The sequence below is a fragment of the Setaria viridis genome, chromosome 5 (assembly GCF_005286985.2).
Source record: "Setaria viridis chromosome 5, Setaria_viridis_v4.0, whole genome shotgun sequence".
In the NCBI taxonomy this organism is placed as follows: Eukaryota; Viridiplantae; Streptophyta; class Magnoliopsida; order Poales; family Poaceae; genus Setaria; species Setaria viridis.
The window spans coordinates 1502078-1519091 of NC_048267.2; the positions used below are offsets into that span (position 1 = coordinate 1502078).

Genomic DNA, 17014 nt, shown 5'->3' on the forward strand with positions numbered 1-17014 from the left:
AACAATCCGTTGCAACTGCAGCATATATATGTTGGACGAAATATCGATTAAGCACAATCGCTCATGCACGTGGATGCAGCTCTTGGAAATCAATGCATTTTGGTTGTCTCATTCAGGGGGAAAAAGGGCAAAAGTCCTCTCTGCCGTGCGCACTATGATAAAAAAAAAATCGTTCTCCTGAAACCAAGAAAAAAAAGAACAAAATACGTCTTGCGTAGGTGCATTCCCCATGAACATGACAACAAATTTCAACGTTTGCATACCTCAGTGCTAGAGCGCCTAACTGTTTCATCAACACGGTGCCCATACATTGCATATAAATGTCAAATCGGTGCTAGCCTCCTTCCCGGAAAGAGGACTGAAGACTAGTGAGTTGAACAAGGTTGACGGGGGCTTCTCCTGCTTCACTGCAACTCTGCAAGCTGAGCAGCGGCGCGGTTCCGAAGCTCCTCTGAGCACAGAGCCTGCAAGAGGACAGACACGTACGCAACTGGTCGCCTCACCTCAGTATTTCATTTTATTTTACTTTGGAATTGGGATCGACATGAAGCCGACCGTTGTAGCAGATTCCTTCTGGCAACGGATCCTTCTTTGTTATTGTCGATAGTTAATTTGTGCGAGATTAATGGAGTTTCATTATGAAAAAAGATCTTTTTTTAGAGAGTCGGAGTTTGCACTTTGCGCTAATAAAATGATTGTATACGAGTTTTGAGTTCCCCACACGCTCAGCCGGCTCACGGCCTGTTCGGCGGCCGCTGCCCTCCGGCCGGACTCCTCTCCACCTCCGCGGCCGCCCGGCCACAGCCCACAGGATCGTCGACGACTGCCTTCTGGTCGCCTCTTCTCACCTCTCTTGGCTAGTAAAAACAATATCCACCCAAGTCTCGTCTACCTGCGGCCCCGACGAGTCACTACTGGCTTGAAGTTGAAGCGATGTCGCTTCGAATCGCCGGCACACCCGACGCCAACCCGGTCACCCGGAAGACAAATCAGGTCTCAGCCTCATAGTCTAAGGTCGATTCGAGCGCAGAGTCGATTCGGGCGAGGAGGCGGTGGAGGATCATCGTCCTGGTTCAGTCAGTAAGCTGAAAATGATCTTGTATTTGCCGGTGTGATACAATTTCTCTCATGACTTATGCGTTTCGGGCTTGGAAAAATCTTCAATCACTGAACAAGGATTATAGAAAATTAAAAACTTAGTTTCGTAGGATCTGCTTGAGCTACAAGTTGTATTGGTCGGCTGAAGGATATTTCAACTAGTTTGGATGCACATGCTTCTGCGAACTGCATAAAGAAACCCTCAGATATCAAATGTTAGTTGCCAGATCATTTAGGCAGTAATTGATTTTGGTTTGCTAGGACAACTGTCTGGGTCAGAAATTAATAACGAGTTAGCACCAAAATTAGAAAATTTGTTCAGCAAAGCCATATTTTCACTTCAATCTCCTTGTTCAGCAAAATAAGAATTTTAGACTCATACATGAATGCTTGTTTTATTAGGACAATATATTCAGACAATATATGCACAAAAATTTATAGACTCATGTACAAGACAAGTTGCGGTCTGGGTGTGGACTATACATGAATCCTTGTTTTACATATGTGCAGAATAAAAAAGTAGAGACTCATTGTCTTCAATAGGTGGCACAAAGTACTCATCAATTATCATGGTTGAAACAGAACTAATTGCACTATTAAAGCAGTAACACTAGTGATTTGTGAATCAGATAGGCTCTCCTCATGCACGCTATTAAAACTATTCACATTTTGGTAAGTTTCGCATGCACTCATGTTCTGTTAGACGCTATAGATTTCTTCTTCACGAAAAAAGAGGAAGTAAAATTGCAATGATCACAGTAAAATATTTGTCAATTTTATGCAGGCAAGAATCGACTACTGCTTTCCATTGGTTGTATCTGTATAATTATGGATTACCAAGGGAATAATCTTAGAGATTTTCTTGAAAACAATGGTCATGTGGTGCTCCAGAGAGTAAACAACTATAATTTGAGGTCTTTCACAGAAAAAGAGATAGATCACATTACCAACGGATATAGCAATTTGCTGGGGAAGGGGGCATTTGGTAAGGTTTACAAAGGGGCATTAGATGGTCAATGTCTAGTGGCAGTTAAAAAATACAAAGACGGAATGAGGAAAGAAGAGTTTGCCAAAGAGGTGATAGTGCACTGTCAAATTAACCACAAGAATGTGGTGAGACTTTTGGGTTGCTGCACCGAGGAAAACACTCTGATGATTGTTATGGAATTTGTTTGCAATGGAAATCTTAGCAACATCCTTCACTGCAGCAATGCTAATGGCCATGTTCCCTTCCCTTTGGATAAGCGTTTGGACATTGCCATCGAGTTAGCCGAAGTACTATCATGCATGCATTCGATGTATAGTCCTGTGCTTCATGGGGACATCAAACCTGCTAATATACTACTTGATGAAAATCTTGTGCCAAAATTATCAGACTTTGGAATAGCAAGGTTGCTTTCTACTAATGAGACCCAGCAAACCAGAAATATCGTTGGTTCCATAGGCTACCTGGATCCTTTGTTCATTCAGACTGGACTTCTAACTCCGAAGAGTGATGTATATAGCTTTGGAGTTGTTTTGGTGGAGATGATTACTAGAAAGAAAGTGGCAGATGGGAATGTTAACCTTATTCAAAATTTCACCAAGTCCCTCAAAAGAGGGAAAGCGGTGAGAAAAATGTTTGATGAAGAAATTGTGTATGGAAAAAAGAAGATAATTGTTCTTGAAGATATTGCAAAGCTAGCTGTTGATTGCTTGAGATTGGAGGACATACTGCGTCCAGAAATGGTCGAAGTGGCAGATAAACTGAGGAAATGTAGAAAAGATCTGGAGCTGCGCAGGATGGGAGAAAAGACTGGGCCTTCAATACTGCTTATGTCTCCAGGTAATGATGAAATGTAAATGTAAATAACAATATGTTGTTTACTTCATAGGAGAAAAATGTAACATGGAGGGCTGTACGTAGTCGGTACAACTGATAAATATTATTAATGCACTACTAAGATGTGCTAACACAAAAATATTTAGAGCTTGTTTGTTTGAGCTGCAGCTTTTGAGCTTTTTTGAAAAGCTGTTGCTGACTTTTGGTTCTGAAAAACCAACACTAGCTTTTAGAAGATGTGTTTAACTTCCTAGGCTCAAAAAGCTACGAAAAGCTCAGAAAATTGAGCTTTTCAGCTTCCATATAAACTTAACTTTTCTGAGCTTCTGGCTTTTCGAAAGCTGCACGGGAAGTTTGCTGTTTGTTTGAGCTTCTAGTCAGAAAGCTCAAACAAACAGGACCTTAGAGTGAAAGCATTTTAGGTTTTATTTATAGTATTCCAATTTTCCCCCATGCAGGTAACAACTTCTTACCTGTGCAACCAACTGCACCTATTCTTGTTGAGCCCACTAGCAAAAATCCACCAATTCCATTATTGAATATTTCCCTCGCTGAACTAAGGGAAATAACCAGGAATTTCAGTGATGATACTCTAATAGGAGAGGGCTCACATGCTAAAATTTTCCTTGGAGAGCTGAAAGATGGCTGAAAATCTGCAGTGAAGAAGCTCGGCCAGAATCCTGTAGTGAAGAACCTTGATGGTTTTTTTTCTGAGCCTGATGAAGAATTCATACTTCAGGTGGTGGCTACCTACCTTGACTCTTAATCTACGCTCTTCTAGCACCCTAGTCGCAGGAAGGACTGCTTTCCATATTCGTCTTCCGTTGTTGCAGGTCCAGGCCGTTTCAAGCCTGAAGCATGATAATGTTGTCCAGCTTCTTGGCTACTGTGTTGATGGGAACGTCCGTGCTATCATTTATGATTATTCGTCGAGGGGCTCCTTGCACGATATTCTTCATGGTGACAATCAATGATTTTTTTCCCTTCATGAGCAGAACGGCATGAAAAATGTTGAGATGTTATACCAGCTACTTCCTCCATTCCTTAATATATGGCATTTACAACAAGCAAATTGATTCATTTTTTGAACTACCTAGCTTGTGCCAAACGTCACATATTTAAGGATGGAGGTAGTATATTGCTTGAATGATGATAAGCTAAGTTTGAAGTATATTTTATATTCATGAATGTTTACAAGGCCCTGCCATGTACTCCTTGCATGGTGATAATGAACATACTACTTCGGAATCCTCTTTTTTCTTTTCTTTAGCTTCATGCATTCAGGTAGGCTTCATGAAAACTGCTATGAGCTATTCCTTCGTCCGTACGATGGCATGAGACATGTTGATATGTTATTTGGTGATCTGTGTGTTTTGCTCTTTTAATTTTTTAGTTTAGGAATCCTCTTCAAAGAATTTTAATTATTTTTTTACTTTAACTAGTAGTGTATCGTGAATTTTTAGGCTCAGGAGGCCAGCAAATTTTAGGCATCTGTCAAACACATGTCAACTACTTTTATCTTATCATAAGTGGATAGGCTATATTGATTATATTTCTCTGCTGCTCTGAATATTCTAATTTAGTGTACATAGGCAATCTAAGTTTGCAAGCAAATCTGATATTCTTATTGTTCATGATCTAAGGGAAAAATGGTGCCATAGGAACCCGACCTGGACAAGTTCTGTCATGGGCCCAACGAGTGAAGATTGCCTTAAGTGCTGCACAGGGGATTGAGTTCCTCCATCATAAGACAGAGTCTTGCATCATTCACAGTGACATCAAGTCCAGCAACATTCTCCTGTTCGATAATGATGTTGCAAAGATTGGAGACCTTCGTGTCTCCAAAAATCAGCCCGGCTACTTGGATGATATTCTTTTGGATTGTGTTCTTCCTTCCAATAATGGTTATCAATATCATGCACCCGAGTATGGAACTTAATATTCCAGTGCTTTCATGCATATTCTCACACTCGGCTTGGGATCAGCGATGGCATGTACTCTCATACTTACATTGCATCCTTCTTGGTTCTATTAGGTGTAGAGAAACTGGAGAGTTTTCCAGGGAGGATGATATGTATAGCTTTGGGGTTGTGCTGTTGGAGCTTATAACCGGTCGCATATCAGGATATTCCCAGAATAGACTCATGATAGGGGTATGTGACCGTGTGACCAGAGGCATAATCTCTTTGGAAGATGATGCAGCAGCTGAACTACTTATTGCATTGACATGCAGGCCATGCCAGTACTTAGTGGAGATGAGGTGCAAGTGCAACAATATGTGGATCCAAGGCTTCGAGGAAAATACCCTCCCAAGGCTGCCGCCAAGGTAAAATTATTGAACAGTATTCTATTACGTTATGTCCTAATTTTTTTGTGTGCCTTTTACAGATACTTCAAGTCAAATATCTGTTTAGTCTAAATTTAAGATGAAACACATCAACAAATGTTTGTTCAGAGTTAAACAGTCGTTTCTTCTTTTTAACATTTTGCTATGGTACTACGGAATAAACGTGGACCGTTCATTTAATTAGATCTAAATGGATAACATTGAAAAAAAGATTTATTACCTCATAGGTGGAAATAGATTAATATAATTATTATATTTATTTCTATGTTAAATGGAAAACTTATCGTTGTTTTAACAGTACAATATATGCATAAGTCAATGAATTCTTATTTCTAGCAGATGGCTGCGATTGCATCCCGCTGTATGCAGCGCAAGGCGGACTCCCGCCCCAGCATGAGCATTGTTGTAACCGATCTGCGCTCCTTACTGTTACCGGAAAGCACACCAAGCAAACTCTGGCATTGGTGAAGCACCTGGAGAGTGGATGCGTGATTATCGTCACTTCTTTAACAGAACAGCTGTATGATGTGATTTTGTCAAATTGCTTATTGTAGTGTGTAAGAAAAATGGCCCTCTAGATCATGATTGTGATTTTGGTGATTGAATGATAATATTATCATTGGGACTAACATGTGTATAAAGAACGAGAACTTGTAGGGTTTTATAGGTTCCATGGATGCATCACAAAGAAACATACCGAAGTCGGGACGAAGAGAGAAATGAATTAGACTTGTCCCATGAATAATTATTTTTGGGTTAATCAAATAGCTTGGATTTTCACATAATCATGTATAATACTTCACAAGCTTTCCATAGAGTCCAAGATCATCAAAATCGGACTCCGGAGAAGAAAGTTATGCCCAAAATAAGATGTGCTGAAAAATGGGCACATGAAGTTCCGATGATACCATCGGACTAAATAGAGGAATATCCGGTGCTTAAAAAATACACTCAACGGATGATTTGATGGACATGCAAGGGCATGCACCAGATCATCCAATGTTACCATCGGAGTTTGCATATTTACTTTGTCAAAATCTACTGAGAGGTTGATAAATGGGTGAGAGGTTGATAAATGGGTGGGGGGGCATCGGAATGTCTGATGCTTGAAAATTTGTATGCCAAGATTTTTAGGTCATTCATCTGATGCTAAAAGTTGATCAAAAGGTCTGGATTTTTACTAATCTTGTGTAGAATTTCATAAGCTTTCCAATAAGTACAAGATCATCAAAAACAGAGGTCGCGTAACAAGTTATGATCAAAATACGAACAGTAGCAATGTGGTGACCGGAAGGTCCGACGATACCATTGGACTTTTAGCATTCATTCGGTGCTCAAAAAGTGATTGAAAGGTCTAGATTTTGTTAGAACCTCATGTAGAATTTCATAAGCTCTGCAACAAGTACAAGTTCATCGAAATCGAAGTTCGGAGTTGAGAGTTATGGTTGAAATACAAAGGGGCATACGGTAGCACCACTTATTCCGATGCTACTAAAATGAATACCATCGGAACATCCGATGGTACACTTTAACTAGCCATTGGAGCAACAGCTCTTTGAGCCCTTGGGGCTATTTATACCCTCACCACTCGTCCATTTAGAGTTGCTGGAGTGTCCAGGGATGCATTGAAGACCAAGACTCATCAAGAACACATCCATACCACCAAAAGTGTTTAAGTGATCCATCAAAGGCTTAGCACAAGCTTAGGAGAGTGACTAATGCTAGGATAGGCCTAGAGATAAGTAAGTGCAAGGTGTGCTGACCTTGTGATTAGATTCTAGAGTGAACCACCGCTATACAAGAGGTGTGCTAGTGCCTTGGAGCCTTGGTGGCTCACCAGCAAGTATTCGACCCTCTGGCTTGGTGTGGAGTGGCGTCGACGACCTTGTGCGGGGGATGTGGAGATCCCCTTCCTTTGTGGAGAAGCTCCTTAGTGGAGACGACATCAAGGTGACTGAGGGACTTGGCGTGAGCCTTAGTGGCCGAGACTTTGTGGCAAGTCAAGGGACACCTTAGAAGAGACTTGGTGATCGGGAAGCAATACTCTTGTATGAGTGTTTCAACAAGGAGTAGTGGTGGCTTAGTGCCTACCGATACCACGGGATAAATCTTTGTGTCAAGAGTTTGCTCCCCCTTATCCCCTCCTTACGTTTTCGCATTTCATACTTGCAACTTATGTGCCTTTACTTTCCTAGAGTAGTATCTTGATAGAATTGGCTATAGGTTTCAAAACTTGTTTTGAGATGAGAGTTTCACACTAGATCAACCGTAAATTGCACATCTAGATAGCATGATCTAATTTATGTTTTGATGCAACTAGGGGAAGCCATAGATTTAGCTTTTAAATTGCAGAATTCACCCCTCCCCCTCTTAGGCTACAAGCACCGATTCCTTTCAAGTGGTATCAGAGTCAGGACTCACATTTTTCAAAAAAATCGCTAATTCCATTGGCAAATTGTGAAACTGGCTCATTGAAAACGGTTAGGCTTCACCACGTTGTGAGTTAGCTCGATAGGGAAAAGGGATGGATGCAATAGGTTTGGCTCCACGTTTCGATGGCACGGGCTATCCACGTTGCAAAGTTCTCATGGAAATATTTTTCCAAGCTAAGGGACTAAATGTTTGTAGAGTCACTAGTGAGGGCATGAAGAATAAAGGGTAACAAGAAAAATAATATGATGTGATTGCCAAGAGCATTATCTTGCCCTCACTTAGTGAAAATGTTTTCAATAGTGTATTTACTTATGAAAATGCTAACAAGCTATGGATGACTATCAAAGAGAACAATGAGGTCTCAAAGGACGTATCTAATGAAAGATACGATGTTCTCATTGATAAGCTCAATAGCTTTAAGCAACTTGATAATGATAATATCGGGGTACGTACTTGTGGCGAATCCACCTCGGATTAGCTTGGTTAAAGCACGGTTAAGTCACCTAACACGCGACACTCATGCCTTAGTCAAGTTAACACGAAGTGTCGTCGGATTTCATCCGATTTGACCACTTAACAGGACCGAGTTAGCAAACTCACACGAAGGTGAGCGGTTCCAGAGAATACAACAGGTCCACTGAGTTAAACAAATTTGACCATTTAGTTCAACATCAAAACGAAAATTAGAGTTTTTACAAGATTCAAAAGCAGTAGAAAGATAAAACAGCGGAAGCTAGCGCCGGGGTCGGACGTCCTTGGTGAGGCCAGCCAAGACATCAGTGATCCCTTTCCTCGCCGTCCGAGGAGGGATCCCACTCGACCGTCCAACCTGTAGGGAGCTGGGACGGCCAAGTACCAACAGGAACAAGCTCAGGAGCGGCGACTTCACCTGAAAAGAGAGCCACAAACAAGGCTGAGCTTCTAAGCTCAACAAGACTTAACCGACCGGTGGTAAAACTACTCCACCACTTCTAGACATGCAAGGCTCTTTGGCTGAGGGGTTTTGTTTGCCAAAGGCGACTACCGTGGGTCCTTACTTTCAAGTTTTAGCTCAAGTTCTAATTTCATTAACCAGTCTATGTTGGCAACTTACTCTAAACAACCATAGTTTTCAACAACAAAGTATAGAACAAGCATCGGTTTCATAGCATCACCATGTTCCATCTTTACTCAGTGTAGCAAGCGATCAAGCAGTCTCAAACTGTGAGAAGCAGACGAATCGATTCGAGTTTCTTAACCATGCATGGCGAACCTAATCTCACGACATCCGCGCACCACAAGGGTCGCTTCCTGTGTCGGCCATCCCCATCAATTCCCAGGCGCGTGTCAGGTCCAAACTTCCCTTGGCTGCATGCTCCACAGTCCCGGTCTCTACCGTACTGTGACCGCACTTGCACCCACATGATGCACCATGGGAACCTCGTTCCAGGGACAGCAGGGGTATAAGCCACGCCCTAGTTCAATCAGGTACTAGGCTTCCCCATCCCATACTAGGTATGAGATTAGTACTTTCAAACACTTGATCACGAACACCAACACTTTTCTACCTTAAGCAACTTCATATAGACAGACAGGGCAATCCACCGACCACCAAAAGAGTTCACCAGGCCCTGCCCCATCCATCGTCCTTATAGTTGTAACCAAAAGGAGAACAACCAACTCCTATAACTCGCGAGTGACAGGAAATCACTCGAATTTTACCGAGTCCTATTAAGCAATGCAACTACTCGGACTCATCGGCTAGTGTTCAGATCAAGGGAACTAAGTCATGCATCTATGGTTTCAACCAACTCCTGCAACGTAAATGCACATACAAACGAAGGAAGGCATGTGTAAGTTTAGAGAAAATGGGTTCATGCTCCGGGGCTTGCCTTCAAGCGGAGGGGAGGGAAACTGGTCCTCTGAGGGTTCTGCTGCAGCTCCTGCGGTCGGCGGCTCAGCTACTGCTCCGTCTTCTGGCACCGGATGCAGTTCGTAGACGCCGTCGGCGAGCTTTAGCTTTACACGAATGCAAAATGCAGGAGTTAGCACTTAGACAGTTATTTCAACAGCAACACTTGCAAGTTTTAGCCCAGAAACTTGTAGCAAAGCTACGGAAAAAGTGTGGAGGTTCAAGCTTCAGTGGATAGAGAACAAGACCAAGGGTCGGATTGGAAGAAACTTATGATCTGACCCTTAGACTAGAGGAATAGCTGCGTTCGAGGTCCTCAGACTTAGCGCAGAGGAGTCCTCGATTTTTTTACACATATACCCTCGGGTCAAGGAAAAGGATACAGCTGAGTCCTCGGGCGAGGTGGAAAAAAGGGTCGGCGAAACAGACAGGGTCGGGCGAGACGGAAAAGGGGTCGGGCGAACAGATAGGGTCGGGCGAGACGGAAAAGGGGTCAGACGAACAGGTAGGGTCGGGCGAGACGGAAAAGGGGTCGGACGAACAGGTAGGGTCGGGCGAGACGGAAAAGGGGTCGGACGAACAGCAAGGGTCGGGCGAGACGGAAAAGGGGTCGGACGAACAGAGAGGGTCTGGCGAGATGGAAAAAGGGGTCGGACGAACAGAGAGGGTTGGGCGAGACGGAAAAGGGGTCGGACGAACAGAGAGGGTCGGGCGAGACGGAAAAGGGGTCGGACGAACAGAGAGGGTCGGGCGAGACGGAAAAGGGGTCGGCAGCTTACCTTCGGTTTATAGGTGAAGCTTTGGGATCGGAAGGGAGCAGACTTGGACGGAAGGACTGAAGCACTAAGACTTGGGTAGCGGCGATGTCCGGTGGTGCTCCGGTGGCGGCGGTGCTTCTTGTGGACAACAAGCAAGCTCTAGCACAGCGCGGAGGAGCAAGCGGCTAGGTGGATTGGGAAAGACGGGTGTTGAGCGGAGAGGAGAGTTTCTCAGGAACTTAGGTGGCAGTGCTCGAGCACGAAACAGAGGAACAGGCGGTAAGGCAGCGATGGCGAAGGGAACTCCGGTAGGACTCTGGCATTCCATTTTATAGCTGCGCGGGGAGAGAGAGAGTTGGAGCAGCACGAAGACCGGGAAGAAAGAAGATAGAGTGCGCTAACATGGCGGCGATTGAGCGGCGATGGGCGGCGGAACAGGACTTCGGAGATGACGCCTTCGGCCATTGGGTACTGGAGACAGGGCGGCGCAGGCGCGGTTTTACCGGTGGCTGAGGTTTGGCGGAGGCGGGTGCGTCGAGCGGCGGATCTGATGGGTGTGACAGGGGGAACGGCGCTATAAGCGAGGTTGCAACCGGTGAAAAGACAGGCGGGCTGCGGCTGCACGGGCGAGCGCGAAACGGCGGTCTGCCGGGGCACAGGTCTGGCAAGGCGGAAAAGGAGCTGTCGTGGCCGGGGTCGGGGTTGTGATGGAGGAATCGTCCGTAGCGAGCTCAGGGCGGCGCGACTGTGGAGAGGCGGCGGAAAAGCCGGAAGGCATCGGGGCTTGCAGCCGGGGGTCGGGTGAGGTGATGATGGGTGCGAGCCGCGAGGTGGTCTGATGCAGCAGGTGGCAAAGCTCTGCCACAGCGGCGACGGAGCACCAAGGCGCGGCCGGCGAGGGCGCGAGCGAGACAGGGCGCTGCAGAAAGGTTGCAGAGGGGCTTCCGCTGCGATTGGGGAGGAGGACGCGGGAAACCATCCGGTCGCGACCGGCAACTGGGCGGAGCGGCGGGGGTCGGAGGAGTTGAGCCACGTGGTGGAGAAGCTCTGAAGCGGGCATGCTACTCGAGTGCGTCTGCCTCGGGAGATCTGGGAAAAAGATTTGCGGGTCCACCCGTCCGTCCACCGGTCATTCTCGGTTTCTCCTCTGCTCAAGATTGAAAGGGGTCACTGTCGTGAAGACTTAGAAGGAAACGGTGGTCCTGGTTGGGTTTTCAGGGGTCGGGACTTAGGAACGGAGGTTGAGCGCTTAAGCTCGGGGAGCTAAGATAGGGGAAATCAGGGACTCGGATTGAGATTAACTCGGCGGATTTGACTAGGGCCGTTACAGTACTCATGCTTAAATGTTCTTGTGAATGAGATCAATGCTTAGGTGTGAAGAATATCAAGGATGTGAAACTCAATCGCAAGATCCTTTATAGCCTCCGAAAGCCAGATTATGATTGGTGAAGGCAATTCTGTTTGAAAAGAAGCTCGATGAGTTGACTCCAAATCAAATACTAAACAAGATCATGGCATTTGAGCTTCGGCTAATGGACAAGCCCAAGGTGCAACTTGAGGATAAGCCTAAAGAACCATCTTCTCCAACTCAAAGCCTTACTCTTTCAAGTCAACAAGAGAAGAAGTTGAGGAAGATGGCAATTCATGGAAGTTCAAGTGAATAAGAAAAATATGATGATGATGATGAAAGCTTCTCAAGTGATGAAGAAACCAAGTCCTTGGTAAATGTGTACGCCAAGGTCTTCAAGTACGTGAATAAGATCAACATGTATGGCTACAATGTCCACTTGAGAGAAAGATGTCATCATCAACAAATGAAGATCATGACGATCAAGCACAAGAAGAAGAAGGAGGAGGAGGAGAGGAAGCCCAAGCAAGAAGCACTCACCATCATTCGTGAATGGATAAGCGGTGGAGAATCAAGTTCTTATAGCTCAAGTGATGAATCAAGCAAGAACTTCACTACTCACTTCATGCAAGGTCCCTCATCATCATCATCATCATCATCATCATCACATTTTTGCCTTATGGCCCCGAGGTATGGAAAGCAATGTAAGTGATGATGAATCTGATTCTCGTTCTATTGATGATCTTCTCAAGCTAATCCATGAGCAAAAAGGAATAATTAAGAAACAATCTAAGCAAATAAAAGAACTCAATGCTCTCAATAATCTTAATGCTACCTTTGCTACAAATTCTGAAAATTTATTATGCAAATTCAACTTGCTTAGCAAAGAGCATGAAGAGCTCAAATCTAAAATTGAGAGCATTGAAAATGAAACTAAGAATTCCTTAGAGCTATATGAATCATCTATCCTTTGTGCAATTCCTATATCTAAGGTAGATATTTCAACTTCTTGCTTTGACTTAATTAATGAATCTTGCTCACCATCTTGCAATGAGAAATGTTTTGAGAATATTATTGTAGAATCATGTGATGATCTCATTGCCAAGGAGAATGATGAGCTCAAGCAAGAAGTGCAATGGCTCATGGACAAGGAGGAGAATGTACAAGCTTCTCAAGATAAGAAGAGCAACGTCCAACCTTCTCAAGATAACCATGATCACATGGTGAAGAAGATTGAGAAGGGAGCAATCGTGACTTTGCATAATTTCTATACCATTTTACCACGTAGGAACTTCTACAGTATAACACTAATGAGGAGAGAGGAAAAAACGTAAGAAACTAGTTCACATGCAAGAAACAATATCCTGCACAAAACCGAAGTTCAAGAAACTATACGAAATCTAGAAATGGATACCACAAATACGAAAAACAGTACAAGATGAGAGAGTGGGAGGGAGTGGAGAAGGGAGGGGGTAGAAAAGGAATTATTTTGTAAGCATAATTAAATATTATACTTTGGGGTGGTGTCTATGTGACATGGTATGTCACGGACTTTGGTGTCTTCATCAGTACTACTTTAATACTTGTTCTTTTACCCTCTTCTATTATATTTGAAATACTTGTTCTACAACTTCAAGTAGTTTTTACCCTTATTACCCCTCAATAAATATTATTGTGTATGTTTGACATCATAATGCACATTTTATTGAGAATTAATTAAGGATACGATAATCATTTTATTTACCTTCTTACTTTTTTATTCTACACATTTTACGATATAGGCTTTTTAGTTTTTTCAAAGGCAAACTTATTTAACTTTAACTAAGGCTATAAGAAAAAGAAAAAGCTCAAATTACTCCCCTCAAGTATAGTCAAAGTCTGAATAACCTCCTAAATTATTTCTTGGATAAGTTTACCCCTAAACTATACTATTTGGTTCAATTTACCCCTTAATACATTTTGTCTTTTTGTTTCTCCATGCACAAGTGGATTCATAAGTTAAAATTGAGAGATAATAGTAGACATTATAACATACATTAGAAAAATACGTCATAAATTTTTATCATTATTTTAATATGATAGGACATTCAATAATAAATTAAGCATTATGATACAAAATTATAAAAAAATAATGATAAAAATATAATATATTTCTTCGACATATATTGTAATGTCCATTATCATCCTGTAGTATTTTAAGTGAAAACTCAACTTATATATAAAGAAATGGAAAAAGACCAATTGTATAAGGGTAAAGTGTACCAAATAGCATAGTTTAGGGATTAAATTGAACAAAAAATAATTTAGGAGGTTATGTGGACTTTGTCTGTACTTGAGGGGAGTAATTTGAGCTTTTTCTAAAAAATTATTGTAATATAAAAAGATGCACTAAGAATACACAATTTCATGGTGGTTTCAACCATACATAATTTGGTGTTGTATATGTCAATGTTTTTTTAAAAAAAATTGAAAATAGGAAAGTACGTCTTAAGTCCTTAAAACTTGTACAAGAGTAGCACTTCAACCCTAACCTAACATTGGGCGTTTGTGTATCCCAAATCACCTCAATTTCAGAATGGTCTCGTATGTGAAATTATGAATTGACCTAGCAAGCTAATCTTAAGCAGCCTCCCTATATTTGTGATGTCCTTCTTTGAAATTCCTAAAGGAGTCCTAAAAAAATTAAATTTCTACCGATCTAGATTCTTCTGGCAAGGAAATAATAATAAATGAAAATATTGCCTAGCCAAATGGGAGATCTTGTGCCGACCTAAAGACCAGGGGGTCTTGGAATAGTAAACCTTTGGATAAAAAATAAATGCTTACTTAGCAAATGGTTATTTAACTTCTTGAATGAGGATGGCACGTGGCAAACTTTACTTAGAAATAAATATTTAAGTTGGAATTGTCTCTCTCAGATTAAAATTAAACCTGGAGACTCACATTTTTGAAAGGTTTGCTAAGGGTTAGAGAGGACTTTTTTGGCTGTGGAACCTTGAAGATAAAAGATGGTTCACAAACCAAATTCTGGGAGGACATTTGGATAGGCTCTAAACCACTCAAAGAGCAATTTCCCATTCTGTATAATACAGCCTACTATCCCATACCGCAGTCGCAAATGTCATGAATCAAATGCCACTGAACATATCTTTTAGAAGGGCTCGTTGGAGATAAACTGACTATCTGGCATAACCTTAGAGCAAAAATAGCCAACTACCATTTTCTGATGGGAGAGACAATTTTACCTAGGAGCTGCATAGACATGGTAATTTTACTGTTCGATCTATGTATCAATATCTCATAAACCAGAGTAGTCCCTTCCATAATAAATTTATATGGAAGATGAAGATTCCTCTTAAAATAAGGACTTACCTTTGGTATCTCCAACGATGTGTTATTTTAACAAAGGATAACTTAGCTAAGAGGAATTGGTCTGGGTTGTGATCAAAATGAAACAATTAAGTATCTCTTCTTTGATTGTCATCATGTCAAAACTATTTGGAGAGTTGTTAATATAGCTACTGGTTAACTCCATCAAAATCAATATCTCATGTGCTTGGAAATTGATTAACAAGCATAACTAAAAAAGATAAAAGATTGATTTTTGTTGGGGTAGCGGTTGATATGTGGGCGATCTGGTGTACGCGTAACGATTTGGTCTTTGAAGGGGAGCGTATTAGCTATGATATTGGTCTCTGTTGCAGCATGAGAATACAAGTGAGACCGTCTGTGTGACAAGCAAGGTGTTGGAAATGGTCGTCTTGGATATCTTTGCTAATAATGGATGGAGAAGTAACAATATACTTTACTTTTAATTTACTCCATTTCTTTCTTATTTGTGATTAGCCTGAAAGCTAAGAATTATATGAAAAGTTGATCGTGTGCGGTCCAGAGATAGGAAACTATTCCATTTTTAAAAAATAGCAGGCTACCAATAATTGGCTCTTCAAACCAAAGCGGCAAAGCCAATCGAGAAGCAATTGGTGCAGGACAGACATTTTTCGTTCCTCTTCACGTAAATCCAAAATCCTCTAATCAAGCGTGCGTTTGGTGTGCCAAATCATTTGCCGGAGCCGCAGCCCTGCAACTTGCGTCAGATCGTGGTATCTTCCAAGGAATGATCTCAGCACCAAATTCCGCATATTCGTGCACTCCTCCACCCGATGCCCCGCAAAATCCCATCTGTCAATGTCATTAATATCATAATCGAGCGCTTAAATTAAACTTGTCTTTTCATTCTCAACTTGTCTCGTCCTCTGAAAACCTGAAGTCACTTTCAGGCTGATTAAATAAAGACCAATGGAAATTTGAATTTTCTGTTTACAGTTGCCTTGTGACCGTAATAACCTTGTCGCCCGAGGGCCAATGTTGCAATTCGCGAGCTATAGAATTTAGCGGAGTGCTCCCGAAAAAATTATAGGCGGCCTTTAGCAGTATGAAAAAACCCAGCAAAATATAAACCTAAACATTAATAATTTCATAAATTTCAGCTCATATTTCATAAGTACAACCAAGCATGAGTGTGAGCATAAGCAAATCATAACTTATAGTTCATAAATCACAAGTATATAAGTTCATAGCATAATTATAATGGTGTTAGCGGCGCTAGGCTATTGAATTTAGTGGGCTATTTCACGCTATAATGGAGTTGACGGCACTAGCGGTAATATTTGCAATATCGTGGCAAAGCTACAGTGAAACTATAGCGAGCTATCTGCAACATTGCCGTGGACCAATGTATTTTACCTTGGGAGCAACCGGTTTCATCACTCGCCTTTGCTAGCCGTTGCTAGACTCGATTTGAAACGGGCGCTTTTTTTAGAAATGTACGAGGTAAAAAAGAAAGAAGGAAATTTGTGTTCAAGAGCAACCTGAATTAAAGGAGCAGATATATCATTATTCAATAAAATTGTTCCTGGATTAAACAGTGAAAAACATTGGAAGTGAAAAATGTGGTGTATTCACATGACGATAATTGATGTGGCACGCTAATAAACAAAGCTTGCCATCTCTCTTCGTGTCTTATCCAAGACAAATAATTTTGCTTCCTTCTTCGGCTGGAAATGTAGGGAAAAAAATTCCGGTCGTTATCGCCACCGGGGCTCGGCGAAACCGTCATTTCCGTCCTTTCGAGGCGTGTCATCCAACACGCATGGGAGCTGCGTGCCTAGCAGCAGTACACGTCGTTGGGGGCGCAACTATGTGGCCCATAACACTTGCCACGTCACACCACGTGGCCCACACGGCCCTCCAAATCATGCGGGGGCAAACACGTCCATCTGTCAGCCTACGCAGTCCCTAGTACCGGAGTCACGAA

General features: G+C 42.4%; 1 protein-coding gene across 2 annotated transcripts; it reads left to right on the forward strand.

Annotated features, from left to right (window-relative positions):
• Positions 1 to 324: 324 nt before the first annotated feature.
• Positions 325 to 6289, forward strand: LOC117856135 (putative wall-associated receptor kinase-like 16). 2 transcript variants are annotated; one of them, XM_072294323.1, is made up of 7 exons: positions 325 to 482; positions 1883 to 2923; positions 3580 to 3659; positions 3754 to 3880; positions 4564 to 4846; positions 4956 to 5246; positions 5604 to 6289. In XM_072294323.1, exons 2-7 carry the CDS (start codon positions 1927 to 1929, stop codon positions 5662 to 5664), a joined length of 1839 nt encoding a protein of 612 aa, XP_072150424.1. In that variant the 5' UTR covers positions 325 to 482; positions 1883 to 1926; the 3' UTR covers positions 5665 to 6289. The 2 variants fall into 2 exon arrangements, with proteins under 2 accessions (XP_072150424.1, XP_072150425.1); XM_072294324.1 differs by lacking the exons at positions 3580 to 3659; positions 3754 to 3880.
• The last annotated feature ends 10725 nt before the right edge of the window (positions 6290 to 17014 follow it).

Excerpts from the sequence above, each read along its gene's own strand:
- LOC117856135 (XM_072294323.1), top strand. The coding sequence starts at position 1,927 with ATGGATTACCAAGGGAATAATCTTAGAGATTTTCTTGAAAACAATGGT. Across the intron at positions 3,660-3,753 it reads ATGAAGAATTCATACTTCAG|GTCCAGGCCGTTTCAAGCCT; the intron begins GTGGTGGCTACC and ends CCGTTGTTGCAG. Across the intron at positions 5,247-5,603 it reads CTCCCAAGGCTGCCGCCAAG|CAGATGGCTGCGATTGCATC; the intron begins GTAAAATTATTG and ends TCTTATTTCTAG.